The sequence below is a fragment of the Hemiscyllium ocellatum genome, chromosome 13 (genome assembly GCF_020745735.1).
Source record: "Hemiscyllium ocellatum isolate sHemOce1 chromosome 13, sHemOce1.pat.X.cur, whole genome shotgun sequence".
Taxonomy (NCBI): domain Eukaryota; kingdom Metazoa; phylum Chordata; class Chondrichthyes; order Orectolobiformes; family Hemiscylliidae; genus Hemiscyllium; species Hemiscyllium ocellatum.
In genome coordinates, this window is record NC_083413.1 from 67,497,689 (window position 1) to 67,516,020 (window position 18,332).

Below are 18,332 nucleotides of genomic sequence, written 5' to 3' on the forward strand. Positions count from 1 at the left end.
CTGACTAAAGAAGTTTCTCCCTATCTCATTCCTGGCTCTCTTGCTGACCATCTGATGTTGCAGCTCTGACAGTCTCATGCTGTCAAGACTCTGAGAATAGAATTATATTGGAGAGTTGAAATCAGTACTTTGCGCATTACTTTGCGAATAAAAGAGTTTGTTGGAACTCCTGAGAGTCAGGCAATAGTCACTCTTAGATAGGGTAAAGATAGAGTTGAGCAGGCTCAGAGTGGGGACAATCGAACAACCTCAAAAGTGCAGTACAGACATATAATAACCATTACTCATGATAGACAGAATTCAGAATAACAAAATAAGATGCTTGTCTCTGGAAGCAACATAGACAAGGCTGCGAAGAGGGCAGGGGCATAGTGGCCCTGGTGGAACCCAAAACTACCAATGAGCCCAATGAGCAGTTTGTTTCTGAGCATGTGCTACTTGCTAATTTTGTTGATGACGCTTTCCATCATTTTACTCATGATCAAGAGTAGATCCTAATTGGCCAGGTTTGATCTGCACTGCTTTTGTTTCTCTGTACAAGAAAGTTACAGAGATAGGGATGGGAGAGGTTGTGGAGAAATTTGACCATCATGAGGTGAATTTCAAGATGGAAACTTGAAGGACTGAGAGCCCAAGTAGATCAATGAGCACTGGAGGTTAGGCGAGCGAGACAGTGTGGATGAGAATATATACAGCAGAGTTAAAGATGAACTCAAGTTTATAGATGAGAGAAAACTGGAGACATGTCTGGAGAGCACTGCAATAGCAAAAGGGGGAGAAAACAAAAGCATGCCTGGTGGTTACAGCAGGAGATAAGCTCGAATCGGGGCAGGAATATCAGCAGCACGCATTTGCAAATAATTTATTGAAATAATTCAACATTGCAACAGTATCGAGTCTTAACTTATTTAACTTAATTAATTAGAGTGTATTGATTTGAGACATCAATCTTAATACTGCAAATATTGACAATACTTAAAATATTTATTTTTTCATAGCTACTAAACGCAGCCAACTGTCAAAATATCAAGTCAGTTACAAAGTCTCAATATTTAAGCAAGAGGTTTGTCTCATGAGAGGGAGAAAATTACAGATACTTTGAAAACTAGTGCACTAAAGTTATGGTTGAAGCTTTACTGACAGTTCAAGGGAGCAATGTCCTGTGGATTATCATGCATGCAACAAACTACTCGTTAACTACTGAGATTAGCACGTCCAGTTTAATCATAGGCATAAGACACTGTAAGAGGCTGCCAGTGTAAGTTTTCATACCTTGCTTAGCCAGAAGCAGATCATATTCTGAGAAGGTATTCCAACACCCAGTAATGACCTCAGGAGAAGTACGTTTTGGTTTTCACAGTGGCGACAGAGTGTCTCCAGTGGAATTCGGAGCTATGTAGGCTTTCTTCAGCATGAGCCCATCCATCTTCCCTTGTAGGTCAAGGTTGGGAAGCTAAGAAATGGCTTGAAGAGGAGCTTACTAATATGAAGATGATTCTTATTTTAAGTACCTTCACTTAGTTTTAGGTAAGTAACAGGAATTTTTATCATTGTAAAAGGGCTAATGACTGAACAAATTACTCATTTTATGATAGGTTGGTAAATAATAAAGCCTGTGGGGTGAGTTTTTAATCTTCATTTCGTTGTGTAAATTTAAGAGATTGCAGAGTATATACAAAAAAGGCATTAATGATGCAATCAATATGCTTTTAGAAAAGGACCTTCTGACTTTTAACTTCAAATATTCCCAGGCTGTGTACTTTCTCTGAGCCTCTATCTTAGAGCCAATGGAGAAGGCTTACTGGCTTAACATTTGACAATCAGTTCAACTTTCACATTGTCAGCTGGGAGAGCACAAAAGCTTGATATTTAGAAAGTAGAGTGTTGTTCACTTCAATATTAACCCTCTCCCCAATCCTTCTGCCTGGACATGTGGAGTAAATAGTGTTGAATAGATCACAGTATCTATTTGGCATAGTGAGATAGTGAGAAAAGTGAGATAGAACATAGAACATTACAGCGCAGTACAGGCCCTTTGGCCCTCAATGTTGCGCCGCCCTGTCATACTAATCTGAAGCCCATCCCACCTACACTATTCCATGTATGTCCATATGCCTGTCCAATGACAACTTAAAGCACTTAAAGTTGGCGAATCCACTACCGTTGCAGGCAAAGCATTCCGTACCCTTACTACTCTCGGAGTAAAGAAACTACCTCTGATATCTGTCTTATACCTATCTCCCCTCACTTTAAAGTTGTGTCCCCTCGTGTTTGCCGTCTCCATACTTGGAAAAAGGCTCTCCCAGTGCACCCTATCTAACCCTCTGATTCTCTGATTATCTTGTATAATCAGATGGAAAAGTGAGATAGAACAAAGAACAATACAGCACAGGAACAGGCCCTTTAGCCCTCCAAACCTGTGCTGACACATTTTGCCTTTCAATACTAAAGGTGTCTTCACTCACAGGATCCATATTCCTCTATTCCCTTCCTCTTCTTCATGTATTCGTCCCGATGTTTCTTGAAAGCTGTTGTGCCTGCTTCCACCACCTCCCCTGGCAGCGCGTTCCAGGCATGCATTACCCTTTGTGTGAAAAACTTGCCTCACACATCTCTTTTAAAGGTTCCCCCTCGCACCTTGAACCTGAGTTCTCTATTAACTGACCCCTCCAACCTGGGATAAAGCACCTTACTTTCCACCCTGTCCATGCCATTCACAATCTTATAAACTTCCATCAGATTGCCCCTCAACCCCCTGCACTCCAGTGAAAGCAAACCCAGCAACACTAGGTTATAGTCCAACAGGTTATTTTGGAAGTAGGAGCTTTCAGAGCACCGCTCCTTCAGGTGGTTGTGGAGCAGTGTTCTGAAAGCTAGTGCTTCCAAATAAACCTGTTGGACAATAACCTGGTGTTGTGTGATTTTTAACTCTGTCCACCTCAGTCCAACACAGGCACCTCTAAGTCATGGTGACCAATCTATTCAACCTTCCTTCATAGCTAAAATCTCTCATGCCATACAACACCCTTTTCTGTATGCTCTCCAAAGCATCCACATCCTTCTGGTAGCTCAGGCAGCTTCCGAGGAGCAGGAAAATCGACATTTCAGGCATAAGCCCGAAACGTCAATTCTCCTGCTCCTTGGATGCTGCCTTACCTGCTGTGCTTTTCCAGCACCACGCTCTCAACTCTGATCTCCAGAATCTGCAGTCCTCCCTTTCTACCACATCCCTCTGGTAGTGTGGTGACCAGAACTGTACGCAATATACCAAGTGTGGTCTAACTGAAGTTCTAGAAAGCTGCAGCATAACTTGGCTATCCTTGTTCTCAATGCCTCCTCCAATGAAGGCAAGCATTTCAATGACTACCTTACTACCTTACCTACCTGCACTGCCACCTTCAGTGATATGTGGACTTGCACACTTTGAGGTGTTTATTAACACATTCAAATGTGGATTCCTAGAACACAATGATAAAACTGGGAGGCAGTTTTCACCAGTTTCACAGTGACAGCTCCCATTGCCCCAATGTAAGTTTTTTTTAAGCTCTCCCTGTCTGCTGAAGAAATGTTCCCCCCAACCCTCCCCCAGTCTGCTCAAGGAAAGTTTATGCCTCCCCTTGGTCACAATCACCAGCACCACAGCTCATCCCTCACCCCACCAAACACGAATAGCTACCTGTGCCCATACATTGTCCAAATGTGAGTCTCTCCTTGCCTTATTGCAACCTCCCTGGATGCTCATGTCCAGATTGCCACTGAGGATCCCTAGCTGCACCTGCTTTCTCCAAGTATTTCCTCCTGCCTATTTAGCCTAGAGGACTGGACTGTATAAGCTGTAGGACTTCCACAAAAATAGCAGCAAGACTATCAAGATGGGCAAATGTTATCCTCTGTGAACAAAAGGTCTTGGATTCAAATCTCTCAGGAATGCTTTGGCTAAAATCTAATAAATAAGTGCTCTCAAACAGTTGTGGAGAAATACTCCCTTACAGGTTGGGGAATGTTATGAGAGGAACACCCAGCACTAGTCATATCACTGGAGTAGGCATTCACCTCAAGGCCAAGCCAAGAGGGTTCTGTACAGCAAGTGCTTGAGTGTGCCATTGCCAGCATATCAACACTAACAACATAAGTTCATCACAGGGCCACCTCAATCCCACACTGCTCCCACTGCATGGCAACCAGGAGCCTGCCAGCTAGTGCATATTACATTAAAGTAGCAATCAGTTACAAAATGACATAGGATAGGGGATAATTGTACTGAACACTAAAAGAAAGGACTGTGGGAAAGGATACCAACATCACTCACCCATTAAAGTTGGTGAATGAATTGGTTGGACTTTACTTGAACTTTGGCAACAAAGTTTGCGGATAGTAAGATAGGAAATAGGCACTGACTGTAGCTGAGACTGCAGTGGACGGTATTGTAGGAAGGGTGTCAGACACTTTACATGTGGAAAGTAGAATCCCTGAAAGGAGCAGCTCTATCACTTCGCAGATCAAAGGTTGCTGAGTGACTAACCCATCGTTTCCAGGCTGTTAGCAATTCTCAACTTCTAACTCTTAGAAAGAAAAACCACTGAATAGATTATAGACAACAACAAGAGCCAAGATGAAAGGGCTTCCATAAAAGCTTTGACTCTGAAAATCAAATTGTGTGTCAATTTAAAGTAATTTTTTCCATTTTTTTAAACAAACTAAATGTTGGGATTGATGCTTCTATGTTGACAAAGCTACTGTTTACACAATTTTACAAGTCATTTTATAAATGTCTTTTTATGGACTCAACCTATTTAAAAATGGATGAGATGTTATGACCACACAGAACATACAGTTTGTACATGGCTGCTAGTGTTAATTTGTGCAGAGTTTGTGGATTTTGGTGTTAAAAAAACATATAGTTTGCCTTTCAGAGCTGAACCAATAGGTGGAAAAGTGAACTGATGCTCTCATTTCTATCATTGCCCAGTGATCCGAGTTGCTTAATGGACTCACTTAGATGTCAGTTAATGATAGGATTGGGCTTGGGTGTACTGACTCACTCCTACATGTCCAATGTCTTACTTTATAACAAATGAAACGGATGATGAATTAGAGGTGATTGGCATCCAGTGTGTCATCTCCAGTATTAATCTATACCAAGGCAAGAAATGAGAAAGTTTTTTTAAAAAGTGAATGTACGGCGATGCATAATTACATAGGAAGGTGAACGTCCTTTACATTCATTTGTTTGAGTTTCTTTTAGAATCAAGGCTTTCACCTTTTAAATAGATAGTGGTCCAATGCCTCAGATAAACGGATGCACATTTATGCATTAGTAACTGATCATTAACCATTTATGAAAATGAGGGGCCTGGATAATTCTGCTTGAGTAAGTCATTTGGTCAGAACATCTCTATAGAGATTTATGACATCTCACTAAGTCCAAAATACATTAACCAGATATTTTATCTTCAAAGTCTTTCAGCAAGGTTATGATAACTGGGTGTGAAAACACATGTTAGAAATGTCTATCATTCCCAGACATCAAATTTGGAAGATAATTTAGGTGCAAAGGTCTGGAGGTAATTTAGGAAAGCATTGAGATCAGCTTTGGAGTTCTTCTGATCAAAACAAGCAGGAATATTCAAAAAATTATTTAAATTGTTTTTGCAGCTTAAAAGTTACATATAAACCAGATGACGAGTTTGATTTTAAAGAACTGCAATAAGGAAAGCGAAGAGTTCCTGTGAATCTGGTAATTGGCAGTTTATGGATATTGAGTCAAGAGAGTGGTGTTGGAAAAGCACAGCCGGTCAGGCAGCATCCAAGGAGCAGGGAAATCGACGTTTTGGGCAAAAGCCCTGCATCAGGAAGATTCCTGATGAAGGGCTTTTGCCCGAAACGTCGAGTCTCCTGCTCCCCAGATCTGCTGACCTGCTGTGCTTTTCTAGCACCACACTCTAGACTCTGACTCCCCAGCACCTGCAGTTTTCACTTTCTCCTTCTTTATGGATATTGGTGATCTAGTAACGCAGTACAGAAGCAGTATGCAGATCTGGTATTACAAAGAGGAATTCAGATTAGATTCTGTTGTTGGATTACCAAAATCCTTCCTATGTTGAAAATAAGTTAAAAAACAATCTGCAGGCATTACATTTAGAAGTAAGCAAATGGAACTCTCCACGCTGCAAGTGACTCCTGCAAGTTGTCCATATGGTGACTTTTCCATCAGCTGACTATGTTGTCTTTCAGAGGTACGCCACATGCATGTCAACATTAAGCACTATCATTATACTATACTGTAGCTAACATGCAGAGTTATTAGGACATAAGACATTTCAGTAATTACTTTGTGAAAAAATAGAACTTCACAAGAAAATGTTGTAAGAACAACTCTTTGGCAATCCAAAACAAAACGCATGGCTACAGCAACGAAAGTAAACAAACATTCAAATTCTGATCTCAAATGGAATTCACCAAACTGCAAAGATCACTGCAATACTCATTAATACCTTCCGCATTGACACAGGCAATGGCACACCTACTTCAATTCAATATATTAAGTCCCAGAGCATCCCCGTTATTCTGTTGCCATTCTTTGCTACTTGCCTCCTTGAGCCAAAAAAGACCCAAAGATGCATCATCACTGTGTCACAACAGGAATACCTCAACTAACAGCTGCGTTCTTCAGCAACATAAATGGCATCAGTGGGATGACTCATAAATCTAATATTAAAATGTTGCTGAAAATTAAACAGATCACGCCTTAGCAGAAATGTAGCATAGCACAATCAAATCTGTGTTCGAATGTCTATCGCAGTGTTCACCCTATCAATGATTACACCTGAACTTTAAAGCACATTAAAGAAACCAGTAATGCCTTTTCCATATAAAATATGCACAATTGCAGCTGATTTCAATTTGTTACCAGTATTGCTGTAATGAGATTAAAAATTAAATATGTATTATCTGATAACTGATCTTTCAAATTTGATCATCAGTAGATTGAAAAAGTTCAGATATTATTGGAAAAATACATGACTTTTCTTTATAGAGTCAGTGTGAATTTAACAGATTCCTCCATGTTTTAACCCATGTACAGATCAATTCCATTCTATGATCCAAACAAATATGCCCCAGAACATGAACTTCTCTTGCGTATAAGCTTCAACTTTATTTGCGGTCAAAGTACCAGAATTCTTTACATTATCTGGCAAAACACAGTAGCATACCTAAATGTAAACAGATTGTATTCCATCAAATCCACAGGATTGTTGAGATTCTCAAATTCTTTCAAACCATCTCTGATTATTCGGATTTTAATTTTCATTTGGCTTGATAATGAAGTTGTATCAGCATTTCATATATCACATTGTCTAATTGGTGAATAAATCTGTTTATTAGGGAATTATTTCTGTTTGGCTCCAATGGCAGCTACAATACATGGCAGATAATTTTGACTGACTTTGTGTGCTTTCTAAAGTGCTTGAATTTCATTTACTCATTAAAAATGACTGTTGCAAATTAAAGGAACAAATTTCAACTGATTTACTTATATGTTAACACATACTTTTAGATTTCCTGATTTATTTTATTTTTATTGAAGTGATTTTTGAATAACAGTCTCTAATCCCTGTCGTTTAATTTCATGAAGAAATGAAGATTTATTTCATTGTATTTACTAGAGAAAACTCATGGAAATGTCTCAGTGTACCACAATGAATTCTGTGACTTTTGTGAATGTGAGTGAGTCCTATGGTGCAGTACAAAGCTTCACAACATTAAATATATTTTGCTATAACCTGTATAGTAACGCTTTTATACACCTCTGGAACATGTCAACTTGGACCTAGGTCTCCTGACTCATAGGGAGGGGCATTACTACTGCACCATGAAAGCCCTGCACAATATTATATTGTAGGTATTTTCTTGTTGGTGCTTGAGGCAATATCTGCTCATCAATATAGACTTGATAGTGAATTCAGCTCATTAGTGGTGTCATTATGCTGTAGCTTACAAAATTGTATTTGCTGTTTCTAGCCCTTCAACAGAAATTGTATCAACGCATTTTAATTTTTGCCTGAGTTTAATTTTAGTCACCTATGTTATCATGCACTTGGTCACTGAAATTTCAAACTTGGGAGGCCTAGATTTTTGTTCGAAGGTCGAGTGCACTGAGACAAGAGAATTAATGCATCCATTAACCGAACCTTTAAAAATGACTATCTGGATGTCATCTTGTCCAGGTCTTGCTGCATTTGAACATGGACTGTTTCAGTATTTGTAGAGTTATGAATGGTGCTGAAAATTGTGCAAACATTTACAAACATCCCCACTTATGATCAGATGATAGAGGGAAGGTCTTTGATGGAGTTGCTGAAGATGGTTGGGCTAAGGACATTAACAGGAGGAAATCCTGCAGAGATGTCCTGGAGCTGAGCTGACTGACTTTGGACAACCACAGTCATCTTCATTTTGTGTCAGCTACGTCTCCAACCAGTGGAGAGTTTTCCCTGATTCATACGGACTAAATTTTTGCCAGAGCTCCTTGATGTCATACTCAGTCAAATATGTCTTGATGTCAAGGGTTGTCACTCTTACTTCACCTCTGCAATTCAGCCCTTTTGTCTACGATTCAATTAAGACATTAATGAAGTCAGCAGCTGAGTGCCCTGGTACAACCCAAACTGGGCATCAGTGAGCAAGTTATTGCTAAATGAATGTTGCTTGATAGCATATTGTTGACACTTTCCATCACTTTATTGAAGATCAAAAGATGACTGTTTGGATGGTAACTGGCTACAAGGGATTTGTCCTGTTTTTTGTGTACAGGAAAATCCTGGGCAATTTTCCAAATTGTTGTGTAGATGACGATGTTATTGCTTTATTATAGAATTTTATCAACAGGTGGGAAACAAATAATCAAGCAGCAACTAATCTACAAGTAATTGATAATCCCTTTAAATAGCACTGGTGAGGGGAGATCCTTTATGTTGCATTGCACATATTCAACTTTGCAGGATCAAGAAAGGCTATCGTTTGGCTGGTGAAGCCCTAAAATTGCAACACTGACATCAATTTAATGTTGCACACTGATAGTTATAAACTGCCTGTTGCGCTGGTGAATATTAGATGGGTACACATTGATACAATCACCGATCTGGAATGTTGTGCAATTCATGACAGAAGTATGCATGTGTACAGAAGATATCATTTTGATTACCGTAACATTGACATTACTGAGCCCAGTTGTGCACTCAATCCATATTACAAAAGGTGGTGTAATAGCATAATGTATGTTATTTGGGCACATTCACTGGTGAATAACATAGCTCAAGATAAAACATTTCAATCATCAAGGAATGTTGGTATTGGTTGACAGCAAGCATACTTTGTTCCGTTCTTTAATCCCTTTACCAAGATTTTTTCTCTCCACCAACCCAGCTGAGAATAGTGCAAATTTCCCCATTGTAAGCACCTGTGTTTCTAGATTTTATTGCTGAAATCCTGATGGGTATTTTGAAGGTGAGCAGAGAAAATCAATGTCTGATGATTAATATATCAATTTCACATTTCTGTGGAACAATGTTAATATGTTTAATGATATCAAAATGAGAATGCAAAGATAAAAAAAATCAAAGAATTACACTGTATAATCATTTGAAATTTATGTACATCTAAATGTGTTTGAAACTGAAATCCATTGGAACATAGTGCTTGTTGAACTGATGGTTGGTGTTCAATTTGTCTCCAATTGTAACTTTTATGCAGAATGTAAAATATTAGAATTGATGGAAATAATTATTTTCCTGGGCAATATAAATATTTGACATCTAAATAACAGATTTGACTTCCAACGTTTCTCATTGAATGTCTGAAGACTCGCAGCAATATATATCTGAAACAAATGATTCCATCAAAATGAAGACAGCAAAAATCCTTAGTAAGTCAGAGTCATCAGCTTCTATGGATGCAATGACAATTCTCTCCTTGCATTTCCTTGAAGTTGTCACATATCAATGCTTAAGCCAAACTAATATCTGCAGCTCTGCGTGATGTTCCTTTACTGTCTTTACTTCCATGAATTTAAATTGAGAATTAAATTATAGAAACACAATGAGTCACACTCAAAAAATCGGCAACTCGAGGAAGATTTCCTCCTATCATTTGTCACAAATTTAAGAACATCTGTATCAATAATTATTTGATACCGATTAAACAGGTCTTTCACCAATGTAGTTAAGTAATCCTCAAGCAGTTTAGTGGCCTGTGCGAAGCTTCTATTGACAGCTTCCATTGTGTGCAGTAATCTGTCTTATTACGAGGGGAGTGCAAAAAAGAAATGGTATTGCAAATGTGCGCTGGAGTAGGCAGAGTAATCAGATAATAACAATGACTGCATAGTGAAAACAAATTCTGCTTTCCTCTCAAAACTTTTTATAATGAGAACTTTTGACATGAAAGGTTATCTATGAAGGCAAGTTATTTTGGTGGCCATTTGTTTCAGTCATGAAAAAGCTTACTTGAGAACATAGAACAATATAGCACAGAACAGGCCCTTCTGCCCTCGATGTTGCGCTGACCTGTGAACTATTCTCAGCTTGTCCCCCTATACTAATCCATCATCATTCATGTGCTTATCCAAGGATTGTTTAAATCTCCCTAATGTGGCTGAGTTGACTACATTGGCAGGTAGGGCATTCCACACCCTTACCACTCTCTGAGTAAAGAACCTGCCTCTGACATCTGTCTTAAATCTATCACCCCTCAATTTGCAGTTATGTCCCCTCGTACAAGCTGAAGTCATCATCATAGGAAAAAGACTTTCACTGTCTACCCTATCTAATCCTCTCATTATCTTGTATGTCTCTATCAAATCCCCTCTTGGCTTTCTTATTTCCAATGAGAACCAACCCAAGATTCTCAGTCTTTCCTCATAAGACCTTCCCTCCAGACCAGGCAACATCCTGGTAAATCTCCTCAGCACCTTTTCCAATGCTTCCACATCCTTCCTGAAATATGGCGATCAGAACTATACACAATATTCCAAGTGTGGCCGCACCAGCGTTTTGTGTAGTTCCAGTATGATATTGCGGCTCCGGAACTCAATCCCTCTACGAATGAAACCTAACACACCGTAAGCCTTCTTAACAGCACTATCAACCTGAGTGGCAACTTTCAGGGGTCTATGTACATGGACTCCAAGATCCCTCTGCACACCCACACTACCAAGAATCTTTCCATTGACCCAGTACTCTGCCTTCCTGTTATTCTTTCCAAAGTGCATCACCTCACATTTAGCTGCTTGAACTCCATTTGTCACATCTCAGCCCAATTCTGCAGTTTATCCAAGTCCCCCTGCAACCTGTAACATTCTTCCACACTGTCCACTACTCCACCAACTTTAGTGTCATCTGAAAATTTACTAATCCATTCACCTATGCCTGCATCTAAATCATTTATAAAAATGACAAACAGCAATGGTCCCAAAACAGATCCTTGTGGCACACCACTAGTAACTGGACTCCAGGCTGAATATTTTCCATCAACCACCACTCGCTGCCTTCTGTCAGAAAGCCAATTTCTAATCCAAACTGCTAAATCACCCTCAATTCCATGCCTCTTCATTTTCTCCAACAGCCTACTATGTGGAACCTTATCAAAGGCTTTACTGAAGTCCATGTATACCACGTCAACTGCCCTACCCTCATCTATATGCTTGGTCACCTTCTCAAAAACCTCACTGAGGTTTGTGAGACACGACCTGCCCTTGACGAAACCATGTTGACTATCTTAAATCAAATTGTTACTTGCTAGATGATTATAAATCTTATCTCTTATAATCCTTTCCAAAACCTTTCCTACAACAGAAGTAAGGCTCACTGGTCTATAATTACCTGGGTCATCCTGACTGCCCTTCTTGAACAAGGGCACAACATTTGCAACCCTCCAGTCCTCTGGTACTAAACCTGTAGACAATGATGACTCTATTATCAAAGCCAAAGGCTCTGCTATCTCCTCCCTAGCTTCCCAGAGAATCCTCGGATAAATCCCATCTGGCTCAGGGGACTTGTCTACTTTCACTCCTTCTAGAATTCTTAACACCTGTTCATAACTAACCTTGATCCTTTCCAGTCTAATATCTCGTACCTCATTCTTTTCCTTTACAATATCCTCCTTTTTCTGAGTGAAAACTGATGAGAAATGTTGGTTTAGCACCTCTCCAATCTCCACAGGGTCCACACTCAACTTCCCACTTCTGTCTTTGACTGACCCTATTCCTACCCTAGTCATCCTTTTATTCCTCACATACCTATAGAAAGCTTTAGGGTTCTCCTTTTTTGCTCTTCTTAACTCTCTCTTTAAATCCTTCCTAGCTGATCTGTAACTCTCCATCGCCTCATCTGAACCATTTGACTCATCAACACATAAGCCTCATTCTTCTACGTAACAGGAGATGCAATTTCTGTAATAAACCACGGTTCCCTTACCTTATCATTTCCTCCTCAAGGACACGCAATATCTGTTCCTTAAACCAGCTCCACATTTCCATTGTCTGATCCTCTGCATTTTGCTACCCTATTCTATGCATCTTAATTCTTGCCTAATCGTATTATAATTGTTCTTGCCTCATCGATAACTCTTGACCTGTGGCATGTACCTATCTCTTTCCATCGCTAAACTAAACGTAACTGTATTATGGTCACTCTCTTCAAAGTGCTCACCTACAATTAAATCAAACACCTGGCCTGGTTCATTACCAAGCACCAGATCCCCTCTTGTCGGACCTTCGACATACTGTGTCAGGAAATGCTTCTGTATATATTGGACAAAAACTAATCCATCCAATGTACTGGAGTTATAGCATTTCCAGTCAATGTTGGGGAAGTTAAAGTCCCCCATAATGACCACCCTGTTCCTTTCACTCCTACACAGTATAATTTTACCAATTCTCTTTTCTACCTTCCTGGAACTCTGTGGAGGCCTATAAAAAAACTCCCAGCGGTGTGACCTCTCTTCTCCTGCTTCTAACCTCAGCCCACACTACCTCAGTAGACAAATCCTCGTCAAAAGTTCTTTCACTCACCATTATACTATCTTTGACTAACATGGCCATACCCCCCCCCCCTTTTTACTGCCTTGCCTATTCTTAATGAAAGATCTAAATCCTGGAACCTGCAATATCCATTCCTCACCCTGCTCTATCCATGTCTCCAAAATGACCACAACATCAAAGTCCCAGGGACCAATTCATGCTGCAAGCTCACCTACCTTATTTCGGATACTTCTGGCGTTGAAGTAGACACACGACAAACCAATTCGCTGTCTGTCAGCACATTCCTGTGACCCTGAAACTACACTTCAGGTTCCCATCCCCCTGCTGAGTTAGTTTAAACCCACCCGAATAGCACTAGCAAATTTCCCACCCAGGATATTAGTACCCCTCTGATTCAAGTGAAGACCGACCTGTTTGTAGAGGTCCCACCTTCCCCAGAATGAGCTGCAATTATCCAAGTACCTGAAACCCTCCCTCCTGCACCATCCTTGCAGCCACATGTTCAGCTGATATCTCTCCCTGTTCCTTGCCTCGCTATCACGTGGCACAGGTAACACACCAGAGATAACAATGTTTGTTCTAGCTCTCAGCTTCCAGCCCAGCTCCCTGAAATCCTGCCTTACATCCTTATCCCTCTTTCTACCTATGTCGTTGGTACCCCCACCCACATGGACCACGACTTGAGGCTGGTCACCCTCTCCCTTCAGGACCCCAAACATATGATCTGAGAAATCACAGACCCTGGCACCTGTGAGGAAACACACCAACCGTGAGTCTCGTTCATTCCCGAAAAACCTTCTATCTGCCCCTCTAACTATTGAGTCCCCAATGACTAACACTCTCCTCATTTCCCTTCTTCCCTTCTGTGCAACAAGGACAGAAGGGAAGGAGGGAATTGTGGGCCCTACTGCACACAAGACTGACTGGACATTTAGATTTTGTATTTGAATGCGAGACAATCTGAATCCAATGGGTGAGTTAGCAACGGTTTTCATGTGAGGTACAGCAATGTCCCAACAAGCCTTACTGCTCTCCTTCCACTAAGACAATAAGAAACAATTGTGCGATAAAGGAGAGTTTTCAAAAAGCACTTCATTCATGATGTGGATGATTTTGGGAGGGCCAGCCTTCATTACTCTTTGCTTGTCATCCTGAGGTGGTGGTGGGCCTTTTACTTGAACTTCATCAATTGATATTTTTTGGATGCCTGACTGGCTTATGAGGCTAGCAATAGTATCACCCAGGCTGATTGGATCATCCCATAACGTTGGATGTCATAATGGTAGCACTATTTTTCAACTGCAAAGAATATCAGCCACTACCTGAAGGCTACATGTTCATTTTTACCGATTCAAGCCACTTGTTTTCAAACTCCTAAACAGCAATGGTGTGATCTGAACTCATTTCGTGAGACTGTCAGCACAACAGGCCTTGAAATTATGACTCCAATAATACAGCGATTATACTACAGTAATTATTCTACCCACTCACTATCTTTTAGCCAAATTTGACTTATGCAAAATTTCATGCATTTTGTATTTCTAAATAAAATGGAAAAACATGTTTGGTATGCAAAAATTCCCTCTCACAATTTTGTATGATTTTGATTATACTATACTTTTGCCTGATATAACACATACTGAATACAAACAAGCAACAAAAGCAGGCCAGTCGCCCCTTCGAGCCTATTGCACAACTCAATAAGATCACGGCTGAACCAAAACTTCACAATGATCAGTAATTTGATTTAATTCAGATAATTTCTCTTTGAGCACAGCCAGTCAATGCAACTGTTACAAAGAAGTCATTTTAATTTGACAAGAAAGAGAAGAGGATTTTCAATTTTAAGTCATCCAGCTATTGTAGGGCAAAGGGTGGGAATGATTGACAGTTCAGGAAGGGGAATGGTACAAACCAAATATTGGAGTCAGCAGCTTATTTATATCACACTTAATTACCACTTGCATTGAATGGTATTGGAGGCTGGATGGCATGTAAACCATTCTGTTTCTACAACTGCCATTGGCCAATTTCACTCTGACATGTTAACCACATGAGTCATGCTAATTCACTCTTTTTCCCATTCCCTTTGGCACAGTTGTTCAATGCAATCGCCATTGACACACACTTGAACTACATTCCTATATCTTTGGACACTTTTAATTTTAAATATAGGCTGAAGAAATACATATATTTCTCAAATGTTTCTTGTTTCACTCAAAATGAAAGAGGATATTTCCATTCTGTACTCTGGAAGAAATTAATCAAACGCTTTCATTTTTTTCACCAAGGTGAAATTCTAAAATAAACAAGCAGACTCAATTACTATTCAATTTGTTACAGTTCTGTGGAACAGCATGACCAGTAACCCCTTTATTCTAAAAATTGCAGGAGTCTAGTGACTATAAATAAATTAGGAGATCCAAGTCTGAAATAGAAAGAATTCTAGTATGTTCTTGGAAGAATTCAGCATAGTCCTCACTTGCCAGATCCATAAATTACTCTGGATAACACCCTACATTCAAGTTTAATATTTAAGCTTTGAAATACAACATTGGTTAACATACTCAAGTGAGTCTAATCACTACCAATTCACTAGCGAGGATGGCAAAATCATCAGAGACAGCAACAAGATAAAAATTAGGGTTTCCAAAGTGTTGTATTTAAAAATGCTGTAAGGGAGCACCTTTCAAAATAGTTGTGAACAAAAGATTGAAGGGAAGGGGTCCTTTTAAATTTCCCCTTGCTGGTATCTGGAGTTATTTGAAATTATGTAAAGCTTAACAAATGAATAAGTCTTTATATTATCAAATTAATATATGAATTTGACATATTAATACCAAATTAATTGAGTCTTACCTTGATTACCTCTGGTGTCTGTTGAACTGAGAGGTGTGAGCCTGTATCTTTATCTACAACAGGCGGTATGGAGTGTGCAGATTTGCAAGACTCAGAAGCCTGTGATAGTGTGCCTTGGAGTATCCGCATTACTTCTGTTTCTCTTGCCAAGATACCCTTACTACTCCCACGTTCAACCAGCTCCTGAGCAAAACCCTCAATACTCTCCAAGATGCGTAACAGCAAGGCTGCATCATCCTCTTCATTTTTGTTATTTCTCGTTCCATTAGTTCCATTTGTGGAAGAAGGCAATGACACAGTTTCACTGGGTGACACTTCTACGTGTTTACTTCCTGACTCAGAGGTCGAGAAATTAACTTGTCCTGATCGTTCACTGTAAGTCTTCAAGTCTATATCATTGTTTCTGGAAGAATCATATTCCTGCCTGGAGTTTATGGTTTGAGAAAATGATTCTAAATCCATCAGTAGCTTTTCGATGTCTTCTTGTTGCATTACTTTATCATTTTCTAATTTAGTTTTTGTTCTTGTTATTGAAGGCTCCATGGAGTTATGGTTTTTACTTAGGTTTTTGAAAAAGCTAGGAGATTCAGAAGTTGGCTGCACACACAGTCTACTTTCTCCCAAATTATCTCCAGTTCCAATGGTATCAGCTCCTGCTCTCTTGCAAGTGTCAGCAGGAGAGGCCTCTTTTTGAGGCTGAAGATATTTTTCAGTCATTCGAAAGTTGAAATAATCTTTGCCTTTTGATTTCTGCTCCAAAACCTGATCAATGTCACAATCTTCTTGAATATAAAGAGGCTCCATAGGTATCTTCGAAATACCATCAACATTCCTGGACAGAAATAAATCTTGAGAGGAACAACTGTCAGAGTGATTTAGTGGACTTATATGAGGTAGTACTCGGGATTGAGTTACAGCAGTTGAGTTATGTTGCTGGATACCATTCTCTTGAAGATGGCCATCATATGAAGGACCATTAACATTTTCCAAAGGTACCATACCATTGCCACTGGTAGCTTTATGGACAACTGGAGTGTCCACTGGAGGAAGAGGTAGATTGATAGATAGGGATGGTGATGCCTGGACAACATCCTCATATCTGGGTGGTTGATCATTCCCAAACGGAGGATATGGCATTTGCTGCAAACTGTGTAAGCTGTTTACCAGTTCAGCAAGATCATGCTGATTGCCCCGTCCAGATAACCCATGTTCAAGTTCAAAAGGCAACTTCTTCAGATAGCTTGAGAGTCGTGCCATTACATTTTTGTAGATTAGATCGGAATTATTGGTGGCATCGCTGTTATCATTACTATGGGATTTGCTCTTAATGCATTGCTTAATTATTTCTGTACATTTTTTTAGGTCTTCTGAGCATTTCAACAAAATATCTAAGCAAATCCTTATGTCCTCTCCTGAATCTGAACTATCTGCTTTGTGTTTTCCTAAAAACTTGGCGATGAAGTTGTCTTCTGTGAGGCTTTGAAGGTATAATTGCGTGGCATTGGTGACATTTTGTTCATGTAATGTCATAAAGTTTGCCTCTTTTTGCTCAATGGCTGATTTCTGTGCAAAGCCAAAAGGTGGACAGTTTTCATTGCTACCAATGTGGTTGTATATCAGATCAAAGTCAGCAGATTTTCTGCTGGCCACATCTGGTTTTACTTTCCTTCCTTTCCTGAAGGTCACGTGGCTCGTGGGACATTTAAGTTTTTCAAATGAAAACTCTTTAATTTTGCCACTGGCCAGATTGATGGCATCACTGGTGATGTCTTTTAGATTGGATATACCTTGTGTAGCCATTCCCTTTTTGACCTTGGTAGCACCAGGCAGAAGCTGGTGCCCATCATCAGTAGTGATATCAGCAGAAGTTGCCATGCTTTCAGCAGTTAGAAACCTATGGGTCAAATCCTGCACACCTAGCAATCTTGGGTTTGACAAGGGAAGGGGTGACTGACTCAGCAGCTCTGAACAGGTGGCATGGTGGACCACATTGCAGTCAATGCCAGCAGCATTCAGGAAGGCTTGGCAGGACCCATTACAGTAATGTACAGTATGCTGGAAACGTTGATCAATTAAAATGCTATTGTAAGAGTTTACTGTGCTAACAACAAGTCTGTACGTTGCTGCCATTGTGGAGAATCACGGGGAAGTTTATTTCCAACTGTTAATCAGAAGGTGACTTACAGCCTCTAATTACATTAGCCCATTAAATAGATGGCCATGAGAGTTCCAACTGTGACATTCTCAGTAGAAATCTGAATATCTTTAGTATTTTCCAAGAACAAATCAGGTTGTGACTACAGATGTAGGATCTAAGTGTTTGGCTCTCACAAGCCTTTTGAGGCTTGGAAATGAGATGTGTGGTCAAACTGCAGCTGCTATTACTGTGTCAGTCAAGGCCTATCTGAGTCAGAGGATCACATGTCATTTGACA

General features: G+C 39.9%; 1 protein-coding gene across 1 annotated transcript in view; it reads right to left on the reverse strand.

Moving 5' to 3' along the window:
- The window catches only part of ppp2r3a (protein phosphatase 2, regulatory subunit B'', alpha), a 160,985-nt gene extending 142,866 nt beyond the window's left edge, over positions 1-18,119 (reverse strand). Inside the window, exon 1 of the mRNA XM_060834272.1 lies at positions 15,899-18,119. Within this exon, the coding sequence (XP_060690255.1) occupies positions 15,899-18,028 (2,130 nt within the window). The 5' untranslated portion in view covers positions 18,029-18,119. The remainder of the gene's footprint in view (positions 1-15,898) is intronic.
- Between the last annotated feature and the right edge of the window lie 213 nt (positions 18,120-18,332).